Below are 14,780 nucleotides of genomic sequence, written 5' to 3'. Positions count from 1 at the left end.
TCAAGGGGAACCCTTCCAGCAGTTCCTGCGGGACCTGAAGAAACAAGCCAGGCACTGCAACTTCGGCGTCATGGTCGATGAGATGATGCGTGATCAAATTGTTTTTGGTACGAACTTGTCCAAGCTTCGGGAGAAAATGATAAGGGACACAAAACTAACGCGTGAAAAAGCTGTTACCTTGTGCAAGACGGCAGAGACTGCAACACGTCAAAGCGAAGTTTGGAACACAGGAAAGCTAGAGGCGTAAGTAGCCGTGGTTAGCTGAAGCCAGCATACGCCTAAAGTACCGAAACGACGCCCACAACCTGAAAGCCGATGTACTTGTTGCGCCCAGGTACACGCTCCTCGTCGATGCCCAACGTATGGAAAGACATCTCACTCATGCCACGGGCTCAACCATTTCGCGTCTTGCCGCAAAACCACTGGCGTAAATGAGGCTCAGAATGAAGAGAACTTCGAAGTGCTAAACGTTGCTGTTGGAACTGTCGACACCAATCATGACGGGCGGGTGAAGGCGAAGATTGGCAGCCGAGAAGTTGTTTTCAAAGTTGACACCGGCTCGCAAGCAAACATCATACCCATCTCGGTGTACCGCAAGTTGCGTATTGTTGCACTAAAGCCCAGTGGTGCTACACTTCGCTCGTACAACGGTGCGCTTATCAAACATTGCGGCATGGTTGCAGCAAAAGTAGTAGTCGGAGACAGCGAGGTGGCTGCTCAATGTTTCGTGGTAAAAAAAGAACAACCCAGCCATTTTGGGACTCGAGACTATCGAGCGATTGGGCCTGATCCAACGAGCGGTGGAAGCGATCACGACCACAAATAGTGTAGCACAACAGTTTCCTCGACTGTTCGAAGGAACTGGATGCATACGATGAAAGCACAGAATTATGCTCCACAAAAAGACGCCGTCCCCGTCGCCAGCCAGCGCCACGAGTGCCCCTGTCGCTTCAGCAGTCCCTGCATGCCGAACTGGACCAGAAGGAACAAGAGGGCATCGTTCGGAAAATGAGCGACCCAACAGACTGGGTGAGCCCATCAGTCATTGTACGCAAAAAAGACGGAAAGTTGAGAGTTGTCTTGACCCGAGAAAACTTAACGAGAGCCTGAAACGTGCACATTACCAGATGCTTCGTATAGAGGACATTGAGGCGTAGCTGACAGGTGCAAAATACTTCTCGTGTTTAGACGCCAATGCCGGGTTTCATCAAATTCCTCTCGAAGAGGAGTAATCCAGAATATTCCCGCTCGCAACGCCCTTCGGTGGTTGTCTTTTGCGGCTTCCTTTCGGCATTGCCTCCGCCAGCGAAGTATTTAAGAAAGTTCTAAATGAAATATTTGATGGCCTTACCGGTGTTCGCGCATGAACCGACGATGTGCTCATCTGGGGTACAACTAGGGCAGAGCATGACGAACGACTGCGTAGCGTGCTGAGTGCGGCTAAAGGTGCAGGAGTGACCTTTAACGCGGCAAAATGTCAACTTGGCGTCAAGGAAATCGCATTTTTGGGCGACATTACTAGCAGGAAAGGCATAAGAACAAACTACGCTCTGGTGAAGAGCCTTGTCGAAATACCAAATGCAAGCGGTGCAAAGAATGCTTGGTGTTGTGAACTACTTTAGCAACTACTTACCAGCATTAGCTCAACGAACATCAGCGTTGCACTCCCTTATCACGCAGGACGCGCTGTTTGAGTGGATGACTAACCACGAGAGGGACTGGCAGGACATTTGCAATGCTTTGACCGAAGCACCCCTTCTAGAAAACTTAGCTCAACTCATTTTCTTTTAGCGTCCCTTTAACTCATATGAGGCGTCGTGACAGCGCCTTTAATGTGTGTTTGCAATCGGAATCCCATTTTGATATTGACACGTGTACTTATTTATCTTTATCGGGTATCCGCGTTTCACCGCCTAACAAATTTTATCTTACAGCGCAGGACGCGCCTGCATGTATCGGACGTTTCTCGAAAGTTATCGGTGAGTCTATCCGATGTGTTATCACCGGACCTTGCGTAATCTGATTTCATGTACGCGCGACGCGAATGGTGTATATCTTTAGGGAAGACACGCGGGCACCAGCGATTACTCCGGAGCCTTCGATGACTGATGTATGAAAGGCCACGCGCTTGACCCGCTGATAAGATTTTCGACGATTGCCGACTGCGGTCGCCGCTATCTTTGTACTTTGAGTGTAGGCTGTTTTTAAGGCACAGGTTCGCCCAATAAAACGCTAGTTTCGCCATTCGCAGTTTGGCTGCTTTCTTCGCCGTCGTCGCTACCACGTGACAATATGTTCGTTTGCATTTATATGGAAACGCTGCTTAGGCATGAAAAGGGTCAGAAATGACTGGAAGCCATGTTAAGAAAGTACCTACATTTTGCAAATAATTGGGTAGGCAATACGAGGGATGGAAAGGTTAGGACAACATCTAATTTCTATCCTTGTCTCAGTCGCCTTGTAACTCCGAGGTGAGAAACTTCGAACAGTAATGCGAGAAGAAACGAGTCGAGATTAAGAAAGTGCATCAAAGTGATATTCTTCTATAGAATTGAGCTCATTGCTAGTAATAAATAAATGGTATTTATTAGTATTCTTGAATCGCGGAAAGAAACATTTTACAAAATGGGGAAAGGAGTTGATCAAGCGACACGATGTGATGAGCAGTTTATCTTGCCGCCACAAGAAAGGTTATGGCGCGTTAATGTCACTACGCAACATTTTCGTCACGTTGTCAAAAGAAGTGACCAGATTCATGCAAGTCCTTCTATCTCGAAAAAACAAAGGTGTTCATCTTACGTAACATGTACAATGAGCAGCTGATTATCTGGCAATTATTGTCACCCTTCGTCAGCAGCTAATGCTTGTCGCTGCTCTGCGGTTTTAAATGCACATTTACTTTGATGTACTCTATTTTCGCTCTTATTATAAGCAATGTGAGCATTGCTATAGTATGCATACCAACTTCCCAAGTAAAGTTATTGTCTGAGGCGGTGTAGAGCTAGTGAAGTCCTGGAGCATATAATGGCATTGAGCTATGGGGCACATGAAGACGATCGCGATGATCGAAAGGAAATAGAACTTTTGAAATATATATATATATATATATATATATATATATATATATATATATATATCTGTTTTGAATTGCAACATAAAACGTGTTGATAAGTCAACGGAAATTCTCCGAATTTCGGCCTGTGGAGTGGCAAACTACAATTTAATATCCGTAACTACTGAACGACCTCACAAAGTAATTAAAGCACCGCAAAGAAAAGTGAGAACACAGTGGGAAGAAGTTTATTTTTTTTAGCAATGCCCTGTTATGTGCATTAACTCCTTCCAAGAAGAGCATTTTTTATCAGAAGACAGGCGATGTCAGCAATTGTATAACATTGCACCCTGATGAGATACTACAACGAAACGAGGAATCAAGTAAAATCAGAAAACTGGTTCAAATGCCTCCATCACGAGTGATGCTGATGATTATTCCATAAAAATTATGTGAGAAAGGTTAATTTTACAGCTGTAAATGTGCGATCGCTGATGTTAGCAGCGCAGTCTGGATCGCGATTGACTGCTTTCTCCTAGCATGAACAAAACAAGAAGGCGGGTAGAAAGACTCGCTACTAAAGCACCTACGGGTCGCATAAGAGTGACGGAAGCTATCTTGTAACAACCACATAACTGCTTCGTAAGGGTAACAGCTGGAAAAACTAATGTAGATTGCACATTTTCTTAAAGCCGCCACTTGTGTTTATCTTCAGTGAGATGAAAGGAATATAAATAATTAACATGTTACGCTCGGAAAGGCACTGCCACGCAGTTATCAATACACGGTACATTGAATGATCTCATGAGCGACACCTCATCACGCTGGCGACAAGCTAAGACAGGAAGAGTGACGAGTGGGAAAAATACCAGGGTGAAAGTATGTCCTTTTCCTCACTCTTTTTAATAATAGCAGCACCAAATGAGAGAGCTATGTCACTTCTCAAAGGAAGTACGATAGTTTAGGCAACTCAAACGACCTGTTTACTCGTGTATACTTTAATGGGAGAGCACCCAGGAATAAAATGCAATAAATTATCCTTGCGCGCTCACATGTGATGCGCGAAAGAACTTGCTGAGATTATGCTGTGTTTTAGCTGAAATTTTGGGATAGCGGGCTGTTTAGCACGCCCCATTTTGTCGCAGTTATTGTTGTTGTTGTTGACCTGAGTGGTTGTGGCATGTTAACAAACAACATAGTACACGAGCGCTCCAGTGTTCTTTCAGCATCACTTGCACCTATCGACATGAATGCACTGTAGTAACGGGCCCATTTGACTCAGTCCGCAGACACATTACACACAGGAGAACGCGAAATCTGAGCACGTCACATAACACACAGAGAGACACAAAAAAAGAGACACTGCAAAAGGAATGGATCTAGAGGAATTTTAAACTATGGAAAACTGCCGTTCTCAATCGCGATGGAATTCTAGCAGTACCTAGATGAAATAAAACCGAAGCTGCCTGGTTTCACGTCGATGATCGCACTGTTGCAATATGCACAACAGAGTTGAGTGTTCGAGCGCTGAAGCATCCGTAGCAAATGTTTCCAAGCGTGTAGACGTGTCACGTGGTTGCCATTAGGTCCTGCTCCTTCACAAGTGGCGTAGGTTCTACGCGTAGGACGACTTAGAGGTTTTGTGTGTCTGGATGAAGAAACGGGAAACGCGCACGCATTTTCACATGTGCACGCACGAACATGATCTAGAGCACTGTGCAGACGTGAGCAACGGTGGCACATAAATGTCGAATATACAAATGCAGTGAATTATGTGGTCGGAAGGGTGCCTTGGCAGTAATAATTTAAAATGCACACCTATTAATTACTACAGAAGCGAAAATATTAATCTCAAGTTGTAGGGATGAACCACAGCGACTCACTGAAACCTTGAGAAGAACGATGGGCCGCACGGATGCAATGAGTCAAGCTTCATCTGCTGAGACAGTTATTGAGCACTGAATATGGTTAATGATAAAAAAAAAGAAAGAAAAAGAAAAATGTACGTGTTCTGTCGACATCATCATCGAAGAACACGACGCTTTTGCCGGTACGCGTTTCTATTAAGCGAATATATTTTTTAGACTTTAGTAAGTCAGTTTAACAATATTGATGCACAGTCTTAACAACAAGTAGTAATATTGTCATCTAAGCTGTAGGTACTGTATTATAGAAAAACTTTAGTGCTCTGACGTTCTCTTGAGCTCATATTCACTCTTCCATCCCAATTACCAATAAAAAATTCAACATATGCTTCAGGACGCTGCATTTCGGTAAAATCCTTAAAATGTTTCCACTTCAGGCATGACGAATAGGCTTGGCCGTGCTCTTCAAATTGTTGCTGCATCATCATTTATTGGTTTCTATAAACTTTGATAACGAAAACGTAAAATGATCATTTGTCATCTCTATCAGAGAACGGGGTTGACAGCAAAAGCTCAGGTTCAGATTGCCTTGCCCGCTAGATACACACCAGTCTCTAGAGAAAAAGAAGCCTGTGAACGGTGCTGGTGATCTTAATAGATTGCAATTTCAGTCATGAAAAAGACCTGCAGAGAGACTCAGGATATATCGAGTCTCTCTCTTGCAATTGCTGCAAGAGTATCCGAAACTAGTCGATAAGAGTGGCTCCTAGCAGTTTTAAATTTATTCCGCCATGCTGTATAACCAAACTCTCTTGTTAAAAGATGCTTCATTGTTGCAAAAGAATTTGCGGGCTTGCATGGCCTTCAAGTTATGTTATACCACATATCATCCCCAAGAAAGGACGTTCGCATTCTTTAAATGCAGATATTATTGTGACACTTGCTTTACAATATCAATAAGTGAGAATAGCTGTGACAAGACACCCTTCCGACGTCGGTTGGCAAGTTTTGAACTCGTGTTCCAGTGTCAAGCGAGGAAAAGAAAGAAAGCTATGCACAGGAGGGCTTGGCGGAATCGAGTGGCCGTCTGTTCTGCAGAAGGCTAGAGTCACTTGCTGTCACTGCAGATTCCTCTCGTCGACGTAGGAAAGTAAGAGATCGCCGTCGTTCCTCCTATAGTCTTGCACCGACCGCAGTTTGCATGGAACGGCAAGGAGAGCCTTGTTTCAGCTGGAGCGCTAAACTCTGCCGGCTAGTTGCACCGCGACCATGCCGCTGTGGTCGGCCGGTCACCCTACTTTCGCGGATCTGCCGCTCTTCACGCCGAGTGCAGGCCGGGCCTCGATGACACCGTGTTGCTGCGTCCAGCTGCGACTCAATGCGGCTGTATCTGCCAGTCACAGCCCAGATTCAGTTGCCAGTGGCCAGTGGCTTGAAACTCTGCACGAAAGTAAAGGGGACGACAGTGGAACTAGTTACTCGCATTTCGTGGACAAAGAAGGGGGACGCAGACGCGGCGATGAGTACCAACTGCTCAGTCTTGATTGCCTTCACCGCGTCGCAGACAAGACAATATTATAATAATAATAATAAGCAGGACAAACCGAAATGCAGAACGCAGAAAAATAATTAATAGATAAACACAATAACAAACAAAACAAAAGCACAAACGACATGGAGATCAGTAAGATGTTGCGGCTTCCTTCTGGTCGCCACTTGCCCTTGAATGTGGCATCCAACATGGAAACAGATAGGTACCGCGCAAGACATCTGTTCTCTATCCAATATCCCTTTCGTGTGGTCGGTCTTATGTGGGACAGACGGGAAGTTGCATAAATATTAGATTAGGAGAGGTATAGATGTAGACAAGAAAGGCAGAAAATATTTGGATGATCGTTGCGTGGACAGTGGCTGTTTGCTATCGTTCAACAACGCAGGTATCTGGTTCCGGAACAGTACTAAAGTTATAGGAGAAAATACGGAAGCATACCATATCATCAAGAACACCGGTGAATAAGTCAAGTGGTCACTCTGTGGCACCGTCCGCTAAGGAGCTATATCTTTTGGGAGGCACGTGAATAGCGACGCTGTTTGCTGCAACTTGGTCATTATTAGCTTAGATTCTGCACATGCGTGACATGTGTGAGGGTTTTTCTAAACTATTCATTCGCGTAGTTTTAACGAAGTCATAAGTTGCGAGTGACATCGTTATCCTCTGTGTTATTGCTTAGCGCCTGAGCCACTGCAATTAATATATATCAACTATCACAAATATAAGGACAGAAAATGACAGCCCGGGCCCTATCTTCAAGTTTCAGCGCAGGATGACTTAGACAAAAAGCAGGAAAGACACAGGACAGCGCTGAACTCGCAACTAACTTTATTAGAAAACGCACACATACTTAAGTAACCACTTATACCTATGTGCTTTCCCATCGATGGCGTCGTCATCAGTGCACAGGCAAACAGCAAAACCATGTAATCTAATGCTATATTATGAAGCATTAGATAACAGGGTAATCTAATGCTTCATAGTAATTGTAATTTCTTTAGCACCAATGTTATAGAACGATACTATAACATACCACATGATGATTTCATGGAAAGTGTTGAGCTGTGTATCACCGAGGTCACCAATAAGCTCAACGTTTCTAGAATCAGTGATGTATCTGTTAGTAGTTTTCTCGAGATTCACTCATTTCACTTAGCTTCAACTTTTGTTGAATGGAAAGGAAATTTATAACGACAAAAATCTGGCATTTCCAATGGTTCTAAAGTTGCTCCAGTACTAAAATTCTCATAGGTAGGGTTGATAGAAGTATAGAAAATAACCTAGATGACCAAATGATGAATGTGCTAAGGTATGTTGCTGGTATCTTAATCTGTATGAATGGGACCCGCTGTGGTTGCTTAGTGTCTATGGTGTTGGGCTGCTAAGCACGAGGTCGCGGGATGGAATCCCGGCCACAGTGGCCGCGTTTCGATGGGGGCGAAGACACCAGCGTACTTAGGTGCTTAGATTTACGTGCACGTTAAGAACCTCAGGTGGTCAAAATTTCCAGAGTCCCCCACTACGGTGTGGCTCATAATCAAACCGTGGTTTTGGCATGTAAAACCCCATAATTTATATTTTAATTTAGATGTGTGTGAAGACTCATAATTTCAAACCGACGGTTGCTAACATAGTTCAAGTGTTGTACAAGTGTGGCTGAGGGTTAGCACTAAGTAACGGAAGTGCGAGCTAAGAACGAGTTACAATTTTTAGATGCGAGGCTTAAGTTAACTGAAAAGCATGTGTGCCGGATGTATTGCCCAATAGGAGAAACACCAATAACTCCGCACATTCAAAAGTGGTGAAAAATGGCATTGCATTTTCGATCCTATTTCACGCACTTTCTAAGGCTTTTTACCAGACTTCTGACAGTTTTTCAAAACAACTGGAGCATTTGAGAGCGGCAGGTTTTCAGGAAGGCCTATCGGCGTGATCGTGCGGAAGCATGTTAAGCATGTAAAATTAGGAGCACCTACACGAATGAGTAATTCACAGCCTGGTGAGAATAAAAATGTAGTTGTAATTCCATATGTACATAAACTGTCGCGCAGCCTCAGGAATGTAGCAGGCAGAACTAGGGTGGTTGTTTGGGCTAGTTGGTAATTCATGATAAAAAAAAATGAAAGCCGCCGTGGTTGCTCAGTCGCTATGGTGTTAAGCTGCTGAGCACGAGGTCGTGCGATCGAATCCCGGCCAGGGCGGCCGCATTTCAATGGGTGCACGTTAAAGAACTTTAATGCAAAAGAACAGAAAGTTGGGCGAGTTGGTACGGTAACATGATCTTGGATTGTAGAGCGAAGTGACGCGGACTAGAAGCAGACAGGACGAGCGCTAACTCTCAACTAAATTTTTATTAATACGAAGAATATATATATATATATATATATATATATATATATATATATATATATATATATATATATATATATATATATATATATATATGGCAGTATATGGCTGTGTGTGAATCGTGCATGACATACTTTAAGAAGCTATTGTTGATGGGCGGAGATATTGAAAGCAACCCCGGCCCTGACCTCGAGCAAATCGCCAAACAACTTACCGAAATTGCTTCCGACATTAAAGATATCAAAGAAAAGCGACTAGCGGATATAGATAGCAAGCTTGACGTCATTACGAAACTCGAAGCTGAAGTGACCGCGTGTCATACAGAAATGGCTTCTATGAATAAGGTAATTAAGAGTCTTGAAGAAAAAATAGACGACATCGAACACCGTACCAGAAGGTCAAACTTAATTGTTTATGGTCTACCAGAAATGGAAGAAGAAACAAGCGAAGCGCTAGAAGAGGCCGTAAATGAGGAAATAATCACAAAAATCCTTGAACTCGAACCTGTGGCCATTGAGCGCATACATCGTTTAGGAAGACGAGGAAAGAACAAGACGAGGCCAGTAATATTTAAATTACTAGACGCAAGAGATAAAAGTGTCATACTCAAAAAGTGCTTTAAACTAAAGAAATCAGACCTCTCAATAGGGGAAGATTTTTCGCGAAAAGTTAGAGAGACCCGAAAGAAACTCTGGAACAGTGCACAGGCAAACCGCGAAAATAAAGATAAGGTGTCGTTAGCGTACAACAAACTATTCATTAACAACCGTGTTTTCATCTGGGATGACGAAACGAATGACAGGGTAGAAATAAAGAAGCACGACAAAATGGAGCAAAAAAAGAACGCGAACGTGCAAAAAGGAAAAAACGAAGTAAACCGCCCGGCAACACGCCAATACCAGCGCAAGAAAAAATAACGTTGTTAAACGTCAACGCTCGAAGTATCTTAAATAAGGTGCAGCCATTTGAAAACTTATTGCTCGATCGTGAACCAGATATAGTGGCAGTCACCGAAACATGGTTATCATTGTCTGTCTCAAGTCATGAAGTCACTCCCCCAAACTACGTACTGGTTCGCAAAGATAGGCAATCACGTGGTGGAGGCGTGGCGCTAGCAATAAAGAAATCAATCCCACTGGTCCTTCTTCCAGAGGTAGCTGATGCTGAGGCAATCTTTTGTAAGATTAACACTAAAGGCACAAGTATAGTTGTTGGTTGCCTATATCGAAGCCCCGTATGTGGACACGAATGCATAATTGCCATACAAGAATATCTGCAGCAACATGCTCGAAATTGTCGTGTTATTCTTATGGGTGATTTTAACCTTGCCGACCTTAACTGGTCTACCATGCAGTACACAACAAAGGCTTCAGAAGCCCTTCTCGATATGATGTTAAATTTCAACTTGCGCCAAATTGTGGAATACCCCACAAGGGTGCAAAACGAGTCTCGGAGTATACTTGACCTGATCTTACTAAGTAGTAACTTTCTCTTAGAACAAGTGAAGGTAGAAGTAATAGAAGGAATATCCGATCACAATATTCCGATGTGTATCTTACCACTAGATTACAAAATATCAGTGGAAACCGCAGCCCAAACTATAATCAATTTCGACAAAGCAGATGACGCCCACATACAAACCTATTTATCTCACGAATTCCAAGAGTTTTCGGCATTCGCCTCAGATCTTTTGACTGATATAAATGTTGTCTGGATGCGTTTTAAAGACATAGTGTCCCACTGTGTAACACATTTTATTTCTGTTAAATCGAAAAAAATCTTGAAAAATAACCCATGGATTACTCGGGAAGTAATACATGCAAAACGCCAACTCAAAAGATTACGCAAAGCTAGCAAGGCCACAGGCAATACTCTATCTAAGACCCCTAGGCTAGCGCTTGCAGCAAAAAATTTCAAACAGAAATCCAAAGAAGCGAAACACCATTACTTCAACACTGTACTCCCAAGCTTTATAAAGAACAATCCACATAGATTCTGGAACCACTTTCGCCAAAAAAACACACTCACAACTCAGATCTCGTCAAGTGAAAAAGTGGATAAAGCCAACAGATATAACCAATTCTTTCGTTCGATCTTCACAAACGATAATGGCGTCATGCCGGACTTAGTTCCACGGACTGTTTCCACTATCGACCCACTCGTTATCACAGACGCTGGTGTTCCTAACCTTCTTCTTGCCCTAGACACTAAAAAAGCATGTGGTCCGGACAATATACCCAACCAATTTCTTAAAAGGTACGCACAGTGGTGCAGCAGATACCTCGGCCTTATTTTCCGTAAATCCCTATCGACATCAAAACTACCCAAAGATTGGAAAATAGCTAAAATTATTCCGATCTACAAGTCGGGAGACAAATCCGTTGAATCAAATTTCAGACCAATATCGTTAACAAGTACGGCATGCAAACTACTCGAACAATTCTAAAACATTTAACTATTTTTTTTTGAAAACGAAGGCATCCTGTCCCCTAACCAGCATGGCTTTCGCAGGGGTTTATCGACCATAACTCAATTAACAGAAGTCATACACGATCTCGCGCTGGGTATTGACAATCACGGCCAAACGGACCTAATCCTACTTGATTTTTCTAAAGCGTTTGATTGTGTTTGTCATACCAAACTAATAAATAAACTAAAAAGCATTATCGGAGACACAGAAATTGTTGCTTGGGTTCGTGGGTTTTTGTTTAATAGGTGTCAGTTTGTTATCTTCGAACATACAACATCAGACATAGTATCAGTTACGTCAGGAGTACCCCAGGTCTCCGTGCTTGGGCCCTTGTTATTTCTCGTGTATATTAATGATATAACCACTAACATAGACTGTAAAATAAAGTTATTCGCGGATGACTGTATCATTTATAGAGAAATTAAAAATGATCAAGATCACTACTCCCTTAACAAATCACTTAGTAGTATTACAGAATGGTGCTCAGACTGGCAGATGATAATCAATGTAAAAAAATCAGCATGTATGACTATAACGAGGAAAAAAGAATCTTCAGACTTTTGCTACACCATAAATGGTACAGTTTTGACTAAAGTACAAAAATATAAATATCTAGGTTTAACAATAACGTCAGACCTAAGGTGGGACGAGCATATTCACCACATTACCTCATCTGCTATGCAAAAGTTATTTTTCCTTCGCAGATCACTTCAACTCGCACCCTTGTCAACAAAACTCCTAGCATACAAAACATTCGTTAGGCCGATCCTCGAATACGGAAACACTGTATGGTTTCCTCATACCCAAACTAACATAAAGAAAATAGAAACAATACAAAGGAAGGCCATTCGATTTATCCATAACAAATTTAGACGTGAAGACTCTCCCTCTAACCTTCTAGCAATTTCTGGGCTCCTTACGCTCGAAGCACATGCGAAACAGGCACGTTTGAAATTTCTTTATCAACTTCTGCATGGTTATTTCAAAATTGACATTTCAAATTACATTTCTTATTCACAAACACGACCTACCAGGCACAAACACACAAACACCTTAGTAGAATATAAATGTAATAATAATGTGTTTAAATATTCCTTTTTTCCGGTTGCCATCCGTGAATGGAATATGTTATCGCCTCTCACCACTAACACAGAATCACTGTCTCAGTTTGAATTAAAAATTGAAAAAAATTGTTTAGCAGGTTAAAATTGCTAGTGCTATTATTGATCGTGCAAACCACCATGTACTTGTGCCCTGTGTATGTAGTCGGGTATGCAGCGTAGAATACCTCAATCGGCATTTTTTTTTCTCTTTTTTGAAAGTTTGCATGTACTTGTGTTTGGTGTATACATTTTTTAGTGAAAATTGTTTATGTTTAAAGTGCGAAACTGACGTTATACATGTATTGATACTAAACGTTTTCAGTGTTCTTTGTTTATGTACACACACACACATATATATATATATATATATGTACAGTGCCCACCTGCTATGGTTTCAGTAGAGACTGGCAGTATTGTAAATAAATAAAATAAAATATATATATATATATATATATAGGTGATTGCAAAAACAACAGCATAAGAACATGACAAGGTATAAAGACATCGGTTCAACATAACAGGAGGTAGGGAAGTCAAAAAGGAAACAACAAAAAGACACTACTTCTGATTAACACACATGTTGTGAGTATACTGAAATTCGCATTGTAACAGATAGAAAGATGCATGGCTAACGCAAGTGTCTCCTAATCTTTTGATGTGGAATGCCTCGAAAATTTCCCGTGTGGTTTGGCATTTGTATCTAGAAAGAATGTTTCTGTCCTCAAGGACAGGTTTAGAACCACAATTGAAACAATGTGACACTAGATGTGAAGCATTAGGGTTGTTTAATGAATGTTTGTGTTATTTTAGTCTAATATTAATGCACCTGCCGCTCTCTCCAATGTAAGTTTTCCCGCACTTGAGTGGAATCTGATAAACTATACCAGTGTTACAAGGCACAAAAGGAGACACATGTCTAACGCCGCAATCATCTTTCTTTTTCTGCCACCCTGTTCAAGTTTCCTATTTATCATAGGGCACGTGATAGACAACTTGCGAGGGGCTGAGAAAACTGTATTGACGTCATATCTATTGGCCACGTTCCCTAAACCACGGGATAATCTATGTACATAGGGTATCACAGCAAACCTTTTTTCCTTTTTCTGTTTTTCTTGTTTCTTAGCGGGGTTTTTACCCATTTTAAAAGTTTTTCGCAGGTTAGTGATAATAAATGCACGGGATAACTAGCCTTCCCAAGCCTTTCTATTTGTTGTGAAAAACTTTGTTGCATATTGTGTGGACATGACTCAGCAATGGCAGACCTAAGAGCTGAGTGAGCTATCCCCTGTTTGACAAGTTTGGAATGACAAGAAGAACATTCAAACGGTGATTTCTTAGCCCTAGGCGAATAATGCCAACAGACGTGCTCCTCCTGGAACGTTAAGCACAGATCTAAATACTGTAATTTGTTGTTCTGGATAAGCTCAAGCGTGAAACCTAGACACCCACCACCTTCCCTAAAAAAATTGTAAAATATCCGTAGCTTTCTTGGTGTAGTTATCGCGAGAACAAAACACCAGGTAGTCATCTACGTACCTAAAGGCATGCGCCGCCAATTCCTTAAGATTGTTTTGTAGTTTTCTATTGACGCGACGTAGAGAAATATCACTCAAAACTGGCGCAACTTTTGAACCAACGCAAACTTCCGATTTGTCTACACACATAGAACTACCCCATTTTACAAAGGTATTCTCTAGGTAAAACATTGCAGAGCATCACTGCTTCTTTAACACTACACATTAGTTCCATTTGCGGAAGCGAATAAAAAAGATCTTTTATATCAACACTGATCGCCGAGCATTTACCTGGATTACTTTCGGTTAGGAAGGCTACAATTTCTTCCGTATGTCTTATCAGGAAGGGGTCATTAAGACGAACTGAAGATAGCACATATTGCAAAAATGTTGAGACAGTGTAGTGCCATGTTCTTTTTTCAGAAGTAATGGCTCGAAAAGGAACTACTTGGACAGAGCGGCAGGTGTATTAGTATTAGACTAAAAGAACACAAACATTTACTACACAACCCTAATGCTTCACATCTAGCGTCACATTGCTTCAATTGTGGTTGTAAACCTTTCTTTGAAGACACAAAAATTCTTTCCAGACGCAAATGCCAAACCACACGGGAAATAATCGAGGCATTCCACATGAAATGATTAGGAGACACTTGCGTTAGCCATGCATCTTTGTCTCTGTTAGAATGCGAATTTCAGTATCTTCACAACACGTGTGTTAATCTGAAGTAGTGTCTTTTTGTTGTTTCCTTTTTGACTTCCCTACCCCCTGATATGTTCAACCGATGTCTTTATACCTTGTCATGTTCTTATGCTGCCGTTTTTGCAATCACCTATATATATATATATATATATATATATATATATATATATAT

The 14,780-nt window shown here is 41.8% G+C and overlaps 1 protein-coding gene across 1 annotated transcript in view; it reads right to left on the bottom strand.

Annotated features, from left to right (window-relative positions):
• Positions 1-2,560: 2,560 nt before the first annotated feature.
• LOC126532272 (neural cell adhesion molecule 2-like) overlaps positions 2,561-14,780 on the bottom strand; it is a 258,774-nt gene continuing 246,554 nt past the window's right edge. Inside the window, exon 13 of the mRNA XM_050179930.3 lies at positions 2,561-6,357. Coding sequence (XP_050035887.2) covers positions 6,328-6,357 — 30 coding nt within the window. The 3' untranslated portion in view covers positions 2,561-6,327. The remainder of the gene's footprint in view (positions 6,358-14,780) is intronic.

The sequence above is a fragment of the Dermacentor andersoni genome, chromosome 5, assembly GCF_023375885.2.
Source record: "Dermacentor andersoni chromosome 5, qqDerAnde1_hic_scaffold, whole genome shotgun sequence".
In the NCBI taxonomy this organism is placed as follows: Eukaryota; Metazoa; Arthropoda; class Arachnida; order Ixodida; family Ixodidae; genus Dermacentor; species Dermacentor andersoni.
This window is presented reverse-complemented; position numbering and strand designations above follow the sequence as displayed.